The 16,289-nt window shown below is 44.6% G+C and overlaps 1 protein-coding gene across 2 annotated transcripts in view; it reads right to left on the bottom strand.

Annotated features, from left to right (window-relative positions):
- The window catches only part of CUL3 (cullin 3), a 2,974,786-nt gene that overhangs the window by 2,721,749 nt on the left and 236,748 nt on the right, over nucleotides 1-16,289 (bottom strand). For both annotated transcript variants that reach the window (XM_044070245.1, XM_044070246.1), the window contains exon 2: nucleotides 4,556-4,753. In XM_044070245.1, coding sequence (XP_043926180.1) covers nucleotides 4,556-4,753 — 198 coding nt within the window. The remainder of the gene's footprint in view (nucleotides 1-4,555; nucleotides 4,754-16,289) is intronic.

The following is a 16,289-nucleotide window of genomic DNA, read 5'->3' as shown; positions in this document are numbered from 1 at the left end:
GGAGTAGCAAAAGGTCGCAGCAAGGCTGACCCCACTTGAGAAAAATCTCTCTCACTACAGAGTCTTTCAGAGACCACTGTGAGACATGAGAATAGCTCTGCTCAACTTGTCCAATGTGATTGGACTTCCCGGGATGCGTTGCTATCAGAAACGCTGAGAAGAAATCGTCCATTGCCACAGTCTGAGTGCTTCTCGACACAGGGGTATGATCTGGTTCCGCCTTGTTTGTTGATGTACCACACTACAGACATATTGTCTGTCTGGATTGCATCGTTCCCAGGAAGAGAGTCTTGAAGGGCTTGCAACGCTAAAAACACTGCTCTCATCTCCAGAACATTTATGTGCAAGTGGCATTCGTTTGGTTGCCATGTGCCCTGGACAGTCCTGCCCTGATAATGCCCCCCCCACCCGATCAGGGAGGCATCCGTTGTCAGAGTAGCAACCGGAGGAGGTGGAACAAATGGTCTCCCCAACAGGAGCTGGGGGGAAGACATCCACCACATGAGATGCTTTTGCACGCTTGCGTGATCATAATGGTGTGAGACATTGTAAGTTCCTGGTATGACCATTGAGAAAAGAGCATCCACTGAAGGATCCGCATGTGGTATCTGGCCAATGGGAGGAGAGGTATGGCCGCTGCCATAATTCCCAACACCTTTAGAACTAACCTGGCTTTGGCTCTGTTGTTGTTGAGAAGAAGTGACACCAATTTTTGGATGTCTGATATCCTTTGGTTCGTTAGTGTTGCGGACATGTTTACAGTATCTAAATTTGCGCCTATGTAGGTAATAGTACGACAAGGCGACAAAACAGACTTTTCGCAATTTATTGAGATTCCCAGTTGTTGACAGACCCGAAAAGTATAATCTCTGGCCATCAGAAGGAGATGCTTGGTGGGAGCTGTGAGGAGCCAGTCGTCCAAATATGGAAACACCTGGAATCCTTGTCGTCTCAGGTGAGAAGCTACCACTGCCATGCATTTGGTAAACACCCGGGGGGCAGTGGTGAGACCAAAGGGCAGGGCCCTGAATTGAAAATGACTGGTTCCCAGCCTGAAGCGGAGGAATCTTCTGGAGCGTCTGTTCATTTTTATGTGATAGTACGCGTCCTGAAGGTCTATAGAGCACATCCAGTTTCTTTTTCCCAATAGGGGAAGAATGGATTGCAGCGTGACCATCCGAAATCTTGTTTTCTTGACCGATCTGTTCAAGATACTGAGATCCAAAATTGGTCTCCAGTCCCCTGTTTTCTTTGGAACTAAAAAGAACCTTGAGTAGATTCCGGATCCTAGTTGGTCTGCTGGCACTGGCTGAATAGCTCTTTCTGCCAGCAGTTTTGAGACTTCCAAAGCTGCTATATCCCTTTGAGCGGGTGGAACATCTGGAAGGGATTTTTTTGACTGACTTGGAAAACGAAGAAAGGGAATAGAATAAACCGAATGATGGACTGTACCCATTTGTCTTGTGTCAAGGATAGCCAGGCTTCTGGGTACAGTGACAATCTTCCCGACTGCCTCCGAAGATGGGCAGTCGGGCAACACCTCAGGGATGCTGAAAGGGCTTATCGGAGGACGCCTCGATTGCCCTGGTTCTCGGACCCTCTGCCTCTAGGACCATTGTTGTTCCCCTCTGCCTCTGGCGGGAACCGACTCTGTCGTCAGGGTCCTTGAGATTGTTTACGGAACCACATCTTTCCCCTTCTGGCCTTTGGGGTAAGGCCTAGAAGGAGTGGAAAACGGACTCCGGCAGAAAGGGTCTTGCCATCCGTCTACGCACCTAGTCAGGGTTTCTTTCACTTGTGGACCAAAAGAGATGATCCATCAAAAGGGGAGTTCGTGAAAGACGCCTTGAAAGGTTCCATAAATTGCATAGCCGCATCCAGGCGCGGCACGCGAGCCCACCCCCCCTGTTCCTGCTGCTCTGCTCCATCAGCCGCATAAGAGAGGAGGCGCATGGAGGAGTTGGAAATAGAATTATGATAGCCAGCTGCGTGTTCATTTTCTTGGAAACCCGCAGCTGTAGGGTCCTTCATCATTTCACCGCTTTGATCAAGTCCCTTTGAAGACAGTGAAATGGCACAGGTAATTCAGCGAACGATAGTAAAAGTCGCTGAGGAGAACATCCGCTTCCGCACCTATCCATGGACCTAGATTCCTTGTTAGGTGGATGGACAGGCACTGAAGGATCAGCCAGTTCCTTCTTTGTGGCGGCAGCTACCACCATAGCATCCACAGAGACTCCTTTTGATAAGAATTCCTTGTCTGATGGAGCTGTGATGAATTTGAGGGTCTCCTGGGAGTGGGGTCCACTGAATCAGGAGCCGCCCATGCCTTTAGCAACCACCTGCATGAGGGGGTCGGGGGGACACCCAGGAGGTGGAAGGGCGAGAGCTGGAAGGACGAGAGCCAAGATACACAGATTCATCCTCCGAAGGGTTGAGGGCTGGCCAATTTCCCTGTTTAAGGATCTCCAGAATGTCTGCAAATGAGACATCTTCAGAAGGGAACGGGGACCTCAGAATCATCCAGATCTGTGTCGGACGTGATAGACTCAGGTGAGTCAATGTGCTTCCTCTTGCACTTCCTCTTCGAGGGGCTCTTCTGCCAAATCAGGAGAGGCCTCGAAGAGGATGAAATCCCCAAAGAGCTCCTGAGAAGTTGGCTCTCTGCGGTCCGGGATGAGGGAGTGAGTCGACTTACCCTGAGGCAGCATAGAGGAGGGGCTGACGGAGCCGACTGTGGAGTAGAGCCAGGCTCTAACACACTCCGCATGACCTCGAGCACCCCTGTCAGGCAGAGCCAGAGGTCCCGCTCCAAGAGCTAAGGACCCTCGGCACCGACAGTGATGGCTCCGAGGTCCACCGAGAGGGGTGGGACAAGGGTCCGATGCCACTCACCCCTCGAGCCGACGAGGGAAGTCCGCGAGATTCCTCCATGGAAGAAAACGGAGCGACGGCGGAGCCGAAGACAATTGTCTCGGCTCGGTGACCACAGTCTCCGAGCTCAAGAGAGTCAAAGGAGGAAGGAGTTGATGGACCGACAGGCACCGACTGATGAGTCGGGCTCTGAAGCATCTGGGCTAGTGCCTCAGACTTGAGTAGTCGACTCACCACCCTCTGAAGGTCATGATCGGACAACCTCGATGACCTAGAGGAATGAGACCTTTGGCTCCCTCAGACAGCAGGGAGATCCTGGGCCGAATGAACGGAGCCAAGAGAAGGTGACCTAGACCTCTTTCTCGGCTCAAAGATCTTGTCGGAGCCGACACGGCAGTCGATAACCTCGGCTCCCCGAGAGCCGAGAAGCCCAGAAACTGTGGACTGAGTCTTATCGCTCCAGCCGGAGCCGATAAAGGCAAAGTTGAACAACCTGAGGTCTCGGCTCAGAAGCCGATGAGCCAACCTTGGAGGGCTTCCTGTTGAGACAGACAGGGAATCCTCAGGCTTCAACAAGCCTCTCAATATGAGCTTGTTTTTTCTTTCCTGCAGGACCCTGGGGCTGAAGCCATGGCAGACAGCACAGGAGTCCTGCAGGTGCAAAGGCCCCAGACAATAGACACAAGAAGTGTGAGCGTCTGTCAGAGACATTTTCTGACAGCACGCATCACACTTCTTGAATCCGGAGACCTTTGCTTCTTTAGACATAGCCTAACTGGTGAACACAAACACACACTCAAACACACCAGTTATATTCTGTCAGAATAACAAACTTTAGTAAAATATACTAAAAATAAGTACAATAAAAAGTAGTACACTACACAAACACTCCCTAGGGAAGGGAAGGCCTAAGGCCCAAGGGAAGAACTAAAGTTCTTTTAGCAAGAAGGGAAGAAAATTAGGTTCGGGATAGAGTTTAATGAACTACACTAATTTAGGAATAATTAAACTAAAAAAGGGGGAACAAGAGTAACTTTTTATAGAAAAAGCTAAAACTTACCAGGAACCGGTAGAATAACCAACCTCGAAGCTGTAGCGGCAAACGAGATCTGAGGTAACTCTCGCCTAGCATTGTGAGATATAAGGGAGCCTCGAGCGGTGGAACCAACTCTCGAGCTTTAGAGTGGAGCCGAGGTCGGCTCCGAACCCCATCCAGCAAGAAGAAGGCGAGATAGACAACTTAACATCATGATTTAACCATTTCTCTCTGTGTGGGTGTTGTCTCACTATCCTCTAGCACTATTCCATTATATTATATAAAGATCTAGCTTCAAAAATGCCTAGAGAGCGGTTTGCCGCAAATCGAGGGAAAGAGTGCATGAACACTCATCAATAAAAGATATGAGTAGACAGGTTAAACATACATGTGCATACATTTCAGTTCCTTTAAAGGTTAACAAGAATCGGCCACCCTGTTTAAAGCTTAAACAGTTCAAGCACAGAAGAAATTATAAATGGTCCATACTTCTCCACCAGTAGAAACAAAAGCGAAATGGAAATGCCCATAAAGGTTACATCCCATTTGAATTTCTAAAGCAAACTTCTACATAGTCTCCACATGCCAGTAAATTTACTGAAAAGACTGCACGACAAGTCAGAAGGCAAAATCAAGAATCCATACCTTATTGATAAGATGTTCAGTTACAACTTCTCGCAAACCCGTGTAAAGTTTTTCCCCATGTTTATGTAATACCATGGTATAAGCGTTCCTATACAATTCCTCAAAACTGAGACCACTGTTGTTTTTTCTCTGAATCTCCTGAATAGCATTTTTAAGAAGATCCCAGATGCTGTTTACATACCGCTCATCCATAGTCATCTGAAAAAATCAAAAAGGCAAGTAAATTAACTAAAATTTTATGTACAGGAAGTCCCCCAAATTCACCAACTACTGCACACCGACCTAACATATAATGCATTTAATAATTTCCCTCCAACAGTTTTTTTCTTTCTTCCTCTTTTTGATAGGTGCATTACTATACAGGAAACACACAAGACTTGAATTTGGCTCTTCTACTGAATACAATTTAATTTTCAATCAGTGTACTGCAGCAAACAGTACATCACTTAGCTAAGCAAACCGTAAAGAAACGCATGCTGCTAAATGTCAGGCAGGTATAAATTTAATACAAAGATGGGTAGGAACAAAAATCGGTAAAGCTACAATGCTGACCTAGCTTTACAAATCCTGTACCACATGCCTCCAGCTGATGCATGCAGAGCCACTAAATTATGTCCTTTGTATTTCAACTGGGGAAACCATTTTGTATTTCTTGTCATTCTTATCCACTTCATTCTCATTCCCACTGCAAACAGAAATTACCTGAAGTTCAAAAGTACCAAGAACAGGCTAACATGCAGCTTGTTACAAGTGTCTTATAAAACTAAAAGGAGTCTACGAAACAAAATTTCTGCTTTATGGATTAAAATGCTTGTAGATTCACTGGATACTTTTTTTTTTTTTTTGCAATTAATTAACCAAGTCCAACTACTAACACAAACTTGAAAAGCCACCCACTAAAATTTTAACAGCACAGCATTTGTAAGAAAAATGGTTTATTTTTAACAAATTTTTCAGCATCACCAGACATATGGGACTTCTAGACATCTCAAAAGATACAGTCCAGTAGGTAATATGGATCAAGGTCAAGCTAGACCTTGATCCACAGAATACCAATATGACATCCCGACAGCTAGTAGTCAGTGGTAAGGTTGCGAAATCTAACCTTTGTCAGTAGACTGTTCTAGCTTCAATTCACAGCTCCATAAAAAGTCCAGCCGTGTCAGAAACTTATCATACAACGTACAGTGGATATAAAAAGTGTACACACCCCTGTTAAATGCCACGTTATTGTGATATAAAAAAAATGAGAACACAATAAATCGTTTCAAAACTTTTCCCACCTTTAAAGTAACCTATAACCTGTACAATAAAATTGAAAAACAAATTTGTTAGGCGGAAAATATAAAAAATAAAAAACGTACAATACACTGGCTGCATAAGTGTGTATACACAAACTAATACTTTGTTGAACCACCTTTTGATTTAATTACGACATTCAGTTTTATTGGGTAGGAGTCCATCAGCATGGCACATCTTGAATTGGCAATATTTGCCCACTCTTCCTTGCAAAAGCACTCCAAATCCATCAGATTGAGAGGGCATCTCTTGTGCACAGCCCTCTTCAGGTCACCCCACAGATATTCTATTGGCTTTAGGTCTGGGCTCTGGCTGGGCCATTCCAAAACTAATTTTCTTCTGGTGAAACCATTCTTTTGTTGATTTGGATGTATGCTTGGGGTCAATGTCGTGTTGAAAAGTGAAATTCCCCTTCATATTCAGCTTTCCAGCAGATGCCTGAAGGTTTTGGGCCAAAAGTGACTGGTACTTAGAACTGTTCACAATTCTCTCCACCTTGACTAAAGCCCCAGTTCAAGCTAAAGAAAAGTAACCTCAAAGCATGATACTGCCACTACCATGCTTCATTGTGGGGATGGTGTTCTTTTGGTGATGTGAAGTGTTGTTTTTGCACCAAACGTACCTTTTGGAATTGTGGCCAAAAAGTTAAACCTTGGTCTCATCAGACTATAACGCATTTTCCCACATGCTTTTGGGAGACTTGATGTATTGTTTTGCAAATTTTAGCCAGGCCTGGGCGGTTTTCTGTGTAAGAAAAGGCTTCCGTCTTGCAACCCTACCCCATAGTCCAGACATATGGAGAATATGGGAGATTGTTGTCACATGCAGTACACAAAAAGTACTTGCCAGAAATTCCTGCAGCTCCTTCAGTGTTGCTGTAGGTCTCTTGGCAGACTCCCTGACCAGTTTTCTTCTTGTCTTTTCATCAGTTTTGGAGGGACGTCCGGTTCTTTGCAACGACACTGTTGTCCCACATTTTCTCCACTTTTTGAGGACTGTCTTCACTGTGTTCTACGGTATATCCAATGTTGTGGAATTTTTTCTGTACCCTTCTCCTGACTGATACCTTTCAACAATGAGACCCCTTTGATGCTCTGTAAGTTCTTTGCAAACCATAGGTTTTGCCGTAGCAGGTAACTGAGTAAATGTCAGGAAAATCCTACTAGGACAGCTGAACTTTATTTGGGGTTAATCAGAATCTCTAACTGATGGCAGGTGCGTACCCAACAAGACTGAATGTTGTAATTAAATCAAAAGGTGCTTCAAAAATTATTAATTTAAAGGTGTGCACACACAACAAAACATTAGTTTAAGGGTGTGCACACACAACAAAATATTAGTTTAAGGGTGTGCACACTTATGCAACCAGTGTATTATACTTTTTTTATTTTTTATATTTTTCCACCTAACAGATATGTTTTTTAATTGAACTGTAAAGGTTACAGGTCACATTAAAGGTGGGAAAAGTTTTGAAATGATTTATTGCAGTCTCATATTTTGTATCACAAAAGCCTGGGATTTTAACAGGGGTTTGTATACTTTTTATATCCCCTGCAGATGCTAGGATAAATTCACTATTGTAGTTCTTACATTTAGGATATCCCGTTTGCAAGTAGCCCACAGCAGCCTGACTTCCAGCACTTTATCTTCCTTAGGGATTTCAGCAGTCTTCCCACAAAGGGTGTGAAGTACATCGGTGTTATAAAGAGTGCATCAACTGATACCATATTCTGATCTTTCTTGCTCCCACGAAGGCTAGGAAAAAGACCTCTGTACTAAAGTCCTAGTGGACTAGATGGTACAGTCCAGGCTCCTACAGGTCTATAACAGATAACCCTAATCCCACTCTTCATGTAGTAGGCAGGGAAAAGGAGAGATGGAGGCCAGAGGGAAGTTGTATACAATGAACTAGAGAGTAACCCAAATTAAGAAGCAACAATCAAACCATCACATCCCCCAAAAAATCTGGGAGGGGTACCTGGACAGCAACAAAGAATCTACTCAAACATCTATATTTACAGTAAGGTTCTAGCACAACTGTACTACGTTCATGACTGCTGTAGTCCTCAATTTTAAAGATTACCAAAGCACAAAGTTCTAGACAGTTGGGAAATAATCACTTGGAGATAATGCCCTGAAATATGACCAAGCAAACCTCGCCCTGGCCCTAGGCGCTAATCCTAGATGTTTGGAAAAGGTGTAAAGGCAGCAATGACTCTAACATAGTGGGCTCTAGTCCGACCAGGGGTAGGTTTGCCATGGTGTGAGTAGTAAAAGGAAATGCATTGAGATCAACTCTGCTAACACGTCTCCCTATGTCTCCTTTGCAAAAGGGAAAAAATAGTCTAACAGACTTTCTGAACACTTTTTTTTTGTGTTTGTATGGAGTATTGCAGCCTAGGGAGTTCAAGCAAATGCAAGGTCTTTTTTCCTGCACTTTCAGGTTTTGGGGAAATGGTAACTGAATAAGATGTAAAGTAATTTCTGATATAATCTTAGACATAAAAGTATGGCTGGTATACACCGATACCCCATCTTGGTGAAAGACGAGGAACGATTCTTTGCACAGTAGGACTAGAAGTTAAAAAAAATCTTTTGCTGGTGGTAACAGCCACCAAAATCACCATCTTCCAACATGGATACTGAAGGGAAGATGAATCAGCTGGTCCCAAAGAGAGCAAGGTACATCTTTCTAATGCACAAATGAGACCCCATGCAGCATGGAGCAATTTTCCTTCTAAGGACTCTGAGGTGGAGGGTCTCTCTGAAGAACTGTTTGACAGAGGGCCTGGAGTACAACAGGGTCCCATAGGAAGACACAGTAAATAGATGCATGCCCTTTCATAAAGCTTAAATTAAATTAAAGGTGATTTGAAAGTCTGACAAATATTCCAGGATCATAGCAAATTCAACTTTCTTTGTTTCAAGGCCCCCATGCTAGCACCAAAAGGAAAATATTTTCCACTTAGCCAAGAATGATTTTCCTGTGTAAGGCATGATTTGAACCCTGCTTTATAATGTTTAGTACTACCCAAAATGCTTATAGCTACCTGGAATCAAGGTAAAACAATGCAAACTGTCAGTAGTAAAGTTTTGAGTCGGGGGGGTGTCAGCATGGAAAGGCAACACACTTTGCACATTCTTCTTGCAAGCTGCTCACAAGTGAGAAACGGTGATGTCTTGGCCAAAAGGATGCAATTAGAACTACATTTGGTCTTTACTTCTTGATTTTAAACAGTACCATGGGGATCAAGGGAGATGGACAAGCATGAGGAGCAACCGGTCCTCTTCAGGGAGAAGGAATCTGTTTTTTTACGTTTCCAAAGTTGCTGAACTAGCACAGGAAGTACAGTTGTGTATACTTACCACAAATGTAGATGTTAGAGTGTATTCACTGTTGCAGTCCTAACCAATGGGTTATCCGGCTCCCGGTAGCCCTCGATCGGCCAGAATACCAAAGGTAAGTAAAATATGACATCGGCTGTTGTCGGTTGTAAAGGACATCAGATACAAAAGGAGGCAACCGTCACTTCCTCAGTCTTTCTTGCCATAACAGTCAGAAACCCCCAGAAAACAAGGCTTAAACCAAAAGCCACTTTGGCAAATAACACCAAAATTAGTCTGTACCTTGGGAAAGGAGAACAGGAGAGGACCAAAAGGGGGAAGGACGGAGGAAACCAGGACTGCAACAGTGAATACTCTCAAACATCTACATTTATGGTAAGTGTACACAACTGTACTATGTTCATCGTGTTTCACTGTTGCAGTCCTAACCAATGGGTTAATTACCAAAGCCTAGAGAAAAGGGAGGAGTAACCAACAGAAGCAAAGGTTGGAAATAATGCCCTGCAGAACAGCAGTGGCAAACCTTGCCCTGGCTCTAGAAAACAAAGGAAAATTATAATACTTTGTGAAAGTGTGAACAGAAGACCATGTGGCAGCCTCCAAAATGTCTTTAGTAGGGACACCCCTTAAAAGGGCTGCAGAAGTGGAAGCTGCTCTAGTTGAGTGGGTCCTAATCCCTTGAGGAGGAACCTTGCCATGAAAGGAATAACAAAAGGTAATACAATGTGCAATCCACTTAGAAATGGTTTGCTTAAAAATAGCCTTGCCCTGGGCACCAGGGGCAAAACTGACCAATAACTGTGCTGATTTCCGAAGGTCTTTAGTTCTGTCCAGGTAAAACCTGAGCTGTCTGTGCACATCACAAGAATGTAGGATCCTTTCATCTCGGTGTAAGGACTGATTAGGAGTCAGACTAGAAGCCTCCTTAGGCATAAAGGAGAGGTTGGCTCTCAGAGAGACCCTATCTGCATGGAAAATAAGAATAAGCTCCACAGCCATCAAAGCTTGCAGCTCCAAAACACTTCTTGCTGAATTTATAGCCAAGAGGAAGGCAGTCTTCCAAGAGAGAAACTTTAAATCTGCAGTGGCAGCTGGCTCAAAAGGAGGAAGAGTGAGTTTCTCTAGAACAAACTTAAGATCCCAGGCTGGAGTAGGTGCTCTTCTGGGTGGTTTTAAGTTGCAAGCACCTCTGAAAAACATTTTCATCAGGGGATGAGAGAAAATGGGTTGTTCAAAAGAACAATGAGCAGAAATGGCTTAAGCATGGATCTTGATAGAGGAAAAAGAAAGACCACCCTGAATCAAATCAGCCAGGTATTCCAAGATCAGAGGAAGGGTAGGATGAGAAAAAGATTCCCCCCTAGCCAGCATCCAATGAGAGAACCTTTCCCATTTGCCAGCGTAGGACTTCCTAGTGCTAGGCCTCCTGGCCTCCCTCAGCACGTCAACCACCTGCTGGGAAAGGGAAGAAAAGGAAGGAGTCATAAAATTAGCCATGCTGCCAAATGGAGAGACTGAAGATGAGGATGTAGAATGTTTCCCCGTTCCTGAACCAAAAGATCTGGCTTCAGAGGAAGATGCCAAGGAAGAAATTGGGAAAGACTGCGAAGCAGTGGATACCAATGCTGCCTGGGCCAGTCTGGAGCTATTAGAATAGTCTTTGGTTGTTTTTCCCCGATATTCAATAATACTCTGGGAAGAAGAGGAAGAGGAGGGAAGGCGTAAACTGACAGCAATGTCCAAGGGAAGGACAGAGCATCTACTCTCCATGATCTGCTGTGATGCTGTCTAGTGCAAAAAAAGAGGTAGAAGATGGTTGTCTGGGGAGGAGAAAAGATCCACCTGAGGTATGCCCCAACGTTGAATGATGATGTAAAAGACTGCTCTGCTCAGCTGCCACTCGTGAGGATCCAGGGTTTGTCTACTCAACTGGTCTGCCAAAACATTGAGACTTCCTGGAAGAAACTGAGCTAGGAGATGCAGGCCCAGGGATGCTGCTATGGACCAAAGATTCATGCTCTGCCTGCACAGGGGGTAAGAATGAGTCCCTCCCTGCTTGTTGATGTACCACATGACTGTGGTGTTGTCTGCTCTGATGAGCAGTGTCCCTGGAGAAAGAAGATGGTTGAAAGCTAGTAAGGCCTGCTGAACCGCTATCAACACCTTTAGATTTATGTGCAGGTGCATCTGCTGGGCATTCCAACGTCCCTGTATGCATCTGCCATCCAGGTGTGCTCCCCAGGTGTAGTCCAATGCGTCTGTGTTAAGAACTTGAGTGGCAGGAGGTGGGTGAAAAGGCATGCCTTTGTTTTGTAGACAGGCTGCTGCCCACCATAGAAACTCTGTCTGCAGACATGGAAGCAGAGGAATCATCATATCCAGGTCCTGTGTGTGACGACACCAAATGTTCTTGAGGTACCATTGCAATTTCCTCATAAGCAGTCTTGCATATGGAATCATGAGGATGCAGAAGGCCATGTATCCCAGAGCTTGCAGGTATTTCCTTGCAGGGAGCTGAGACAGGCTTGTCAAGTCCTTGAAGTAAACTGAAAGTTGTCTGCTTCTCCTGGGTGAGATATACCATCTGGGCGGCTGTGTTCAGACTTGATCCCATGAATGTTATCTCCTTGGATGGTACCATTTTTGATTTTTCCTCGTTGAGAGTGCAACCCAAGGAAGAAAGAACAGTCTTTACAAATTCTAGATCCTTCAACAGCTGTTCCTGAGAATTTGCATGAATCAGGTAGTCGTCCAAGTATGGATAAATCTGAATTTTCTTCTGCCTGCAAAAAGGAATGACTGGAGCCAGGCACTTTGTGAAAACTCTGGGAGCAGCAGATAAGCCAAAGGGCAGCGCAGAGAATTGATAATGTTGCCTTCCCACCATGAAACGAAGGTATTGCCTGCAACTTTCCCTGAAAGGGATGTGCAGTTAAGCTTCTTTGAGATCCAAAGTTACCAGCCAGGAATCCTTTTCTAACACTGGCAGTAACTGATGCAGAGTGAGCATTTTGAACTTTGGAATTACCAAGAAAGAGTTCAGAATGGATAGATCTAGGATGGGACGCCAGGTGCCTTCTTTTTTTGGAATTAGGAAAGGTCTGGAATAGAAACCCTGGCCTACCTGCTGAGCAAGAACTGATTCTATTGCTCCCAGAAAAAACGGAGACAAAATTTGTTTTTCTACTTCTGCCCTTTGGTTTGGAGGAGCGTCCAGGAATCCTTCAGGAACTGGAAAGGTGTGGAAAGAAAACTTGTGCCCTAGGGATACAGTTCTGAGTACCCATTTGTCGTCCGTGATAGTGGCCCAGACATTTGCAAAAAGGGTCAGCCTTCCCCCTAAAGGACTCTCCAGGCAGGCAAGAACAGGCAGAAGTTGCATAAAGTCATTGAGAGTGTTTTGACTGAGATGCAGGCTTAGAACTTCCAGCCTTGGAAGTGGAAGCCTGCCAACGCTTAGACCTTTGAGGGGTAGCCACCTGCCCCCTAGAAGATTTGTAACCTCTAGTCCTAGAACGCTTCCGTCTGCTAGCAGGAAACGTCCGACTCTTAGAAGGGCAATTCCTGCTAATGCGAGGAGGTTGAACTTGCAGAAAATCCTTCACAGTTTGCATAGACTTGGCCTTATCCTCCATCTTCTTGAGCACTTCCTCTGCTTTGCTGCTAAAAAGATAGTCTTTATGTAAAGGTACATCTAAAAGCTTAGCCTTGACAGGCTTTGGTAGGGGCTGTTACCCAAGCCAAGCGTGCCTTCTAATAACAGATCCAGTAGCTGTAGCCCTGCAGGAGGCTTCTGGAATGTCAAAACCACAATGTAAAGAATGTTTATTGACAAGACTGGCAGAATTCAGCAACTCCTGCATATCCTTACTCTAGGCCAAGAGAGGCACACTTGCTATCCTAGACTTAATAGCAGTCAATGTGTGCTGCTGGTACTTCAGCATATAAAAAAGACAATTAGTAGACCTAATAGCAAGAGTGGCAGAGGTATAAACTTTTTTACCCCACCTATCTAGGTTCCTAGATTCCCTGTCAGAAGGAAAGTACAGTTGTGTACACTTACCATAAATGTAGATGTTCGAGTGTATTCACTGTTGCAGTCATTACATTTGGGTAATCTGCTGGCAGGTTGCCCTAAGTCGGCCTGATCAACAAAGTCTTGGTTCCTGCATCAGTTGCTGTCCCTTCTTCCATGACGTCAGGTCGTCAGGGGTATAAAACATGCAGCCGACGCCATTACATCATTTTTTCTTGCCCCAGGTGTGATGTGCCCCCCAAATAGGGAGCCAAATATTTAAGTAATTAAAAACACAAAAATATACCTCCAAACAAAAGCAAAAACACCAACAAGGCTTTTAAGCATAGTAAAGGAAAGTAGAGGTACAGTAAGAGAAAAACAGGGGGCTGGAGGGTGGGTAACCAGGACTGCAACAGTGAATACACTCGAACATCTACATTTATGGTAAGTGTACACAACTGTATATGTTCTTCGTGTTTCACTGTTGCAGTCATTACATTTGGGTAGATTCCCAAAGCTATGGTTGGGAGGATGGACTTATACAGCATTAGGACCAGCTATAAGGCCCTGCAGGACAGCAGTGGCAAAGCCAGCTCTGGATTTAGAGAAGAAAGGTAAATGGTAATGTTTGGTGAACGTATGAACTGAGCTCCAGGTAGCAGTTTTTAGAATGTATCTGGTAGGAACACCAATGGGAAAGGCTGTAGAAGTAGATGCAGCCCTGGTGGAAGGTGATCTGATCCCCTGGGGGATAGTTTTACCACGGTGCATATAGCAGAAACGAATACAATGGCCTATCCATTTGGAAACAGTCTGCTTTGAAAGAGCCTTTCCCTCTGCCCCTGCAGCAAATGCCACCAATAGTTGTTCAGATTTTTAGAGATTTTGTCCTGTGTAAGTAAAATCTAAGTTGTCTGTGTACATCCAATGAATGTAGAATCCCCCCCCTGTTCTGTGGATTGGGAAAGAAAGTTGGCAAATTAATGGTCTGATTAAGAGCCACACTGGATACCACCTTAGGAATGAAGGACGGATTCGTCCTGAGAGACACCCTGTCCGCATGAAAAATAATGAAAGGCTCCACTGCCATAAGGGCCTGTAATTCGGAAATCCTTCTAGCTGAAGTGACTGCTAAAAGGAAAGCTGTTTTCCAGGAGAGAAATTTTAAGTCTGCAGTAGCAGCTGGCTCGAAAGGAGGGAGAGTGAGTTTTTCCAATACAAAACTGAGGTCCCAGGCAGGGGTTGGAGCTCTCCTAGGTGGTCTTAAGTTTTTTGCCCCTCTGAGATACTGCTTTAGCAGAGGATGATAGAAGGGAGGTTCTGTGTTGTAATGACCTGAAATGTTTGAGGCATGGATTTTTATGGAAGAAAAGGAGAGGCCCTTGTGAAGCATCTCAGTTAAGTATTGTAAAATCTGAGGAATACTGGGCACTGTTGTGCTTATCCCTCGTGATTGATTCCAGACACAAAATCTTTTTCACTTGTCAGCATAAGATTTTCTAGTACTAGGCTTTCTTGCCTCCAAAATGACATCCATCACAGGTTTGCTGATGGATGCTAAGGGTGAATTTAGGTGATTAGCCACGCTGCAAGATTCAAAGTTTGGAACTGTGTGTGCAGAATTTGGTTGTTCTGCTGAGACAGTAAGTAAGGTGTCTGAGGCAGGTGCCACAGTGGAAGGTGTGACACTTTGCGCAGGAGTGGGTACCAGTGTTGGCGAGGCCAGTCTGGAGCAATCAAAATAATTTTTGATTTGTCTTCTTTGACTTTTAGTAGTAGAACTTTGGACAGCAGAGGCAGAGGGGGAAAAGCAAAGACTGATAGGTTTTTCCACCTGAATGATAGAGCATCCACTTTCCAGGCTTTTTTGTGATGAGTTCTTGTGCAGAATTTTTCCAACTGATAGCTCTGGGGTGAGGCAAAAACGATCTTTGTCTGGAACTCCCCATTTGCGTGTCAACATGCTGAAAATCTGTGGTTCCAGTTTCCATTCATGTGGGTCCATGAGATTTCTGCTTAGTTCGTCTGCCAGAGTATTCAGCTTTCCTGGCAGGAATTGAGCTTGTAGTTGTATTTGATAGGTCAAGGCCGTGTTCCACAATGTCATGGCTAGTCTGCAAAGGGGGTAGGAGTGTGTACCCCCCCTGCTTGTTTATGTACCACATAACTGTGGTGTTGTCTGTCTATCATTAATTGTCCTGGATGAAGATAGTCCATGAAGGCTGTCAGAGTATTCTGTACAGCTAGCATCTCTTTTTGATTGATATGAAGGTGCATTTGATTTGGGCTCCATTTGCCCTGAATGCACTTCCCTGCCAGATGAGTCCCCCAAGCATAGTCTGATGCGTCTGTAGTTAGGGTTTGGGCGGCAAACGGGTGGAGCGAATGGCAGTCTCTTGTTTTGGTGGCAGGCCTCTGCCCACCATAGGAACTCTAATTGCAGGCAAGGTATGATAGGAATCATTGTTTCCAGGCTGTGACCATGTTGACTCCATAAACTAAGTACCACTGAAGTTTCCTCATATGCAGTCTTGCATATGGAATTAGAAGAATGCAGGAGGCCATGAACCCCAAGACTTGCAGAATTTGTCTTGCAGATAGCAGGGTTTTTGTGGCCACCTGTTTTGAAGTAAGTTACCAAATAAATTTGCTTTTCTGGCGCAAGGTAAGCCATCTGGGCAGTTGTATTCAAGCTTGCACCCAGGAATGTAATTTTTTGAGAGGGTAACCAGTTGTGATTTCTTTATGCTGTACTCTAGACAAGTTAGAACCCGTTTACAAACTCCAGATGTTTCAGAAGAATGTCCCTGTTTTCTGCCTGAATTAGACAATCGTCCAAGTATGGATATATTTGAATATATCTTTGCCTGCAAAATCCAATTACGATGCAGTAGATAAGCCAAAGGGCAGTGCAGAGAACTGGCAATGCAAGTAGCCTGCTTTGAAGCGGAGGTATCTTCTGAAAGATTCCTTGATTGGGATATGCAGGTAAGCTTCTTAAGTCTAGAGTTAACAACCAGGCATCTTTGCCTAGCATAGGAAGTAACTGTTGAAGAATCAAAATCTTGAATT

The sequence above is a fragment of the Protopterus annectens genome, chromosome 4.part1 (assembly GCF_019279795.1).
Source record: "Protopterus annectens isolate FY-2018-M chromosome 4.part1, PAN1.0, whole genome shotgun sequence".
NCBI lineage: Eukaryota > Metazoa > Chordata > Ceratodontiformes > Protopteridae > Protopterus > Protopterus annectens.
This window is presented reverse-complemented; position numbering and strand designations above follow the sequence as displayed.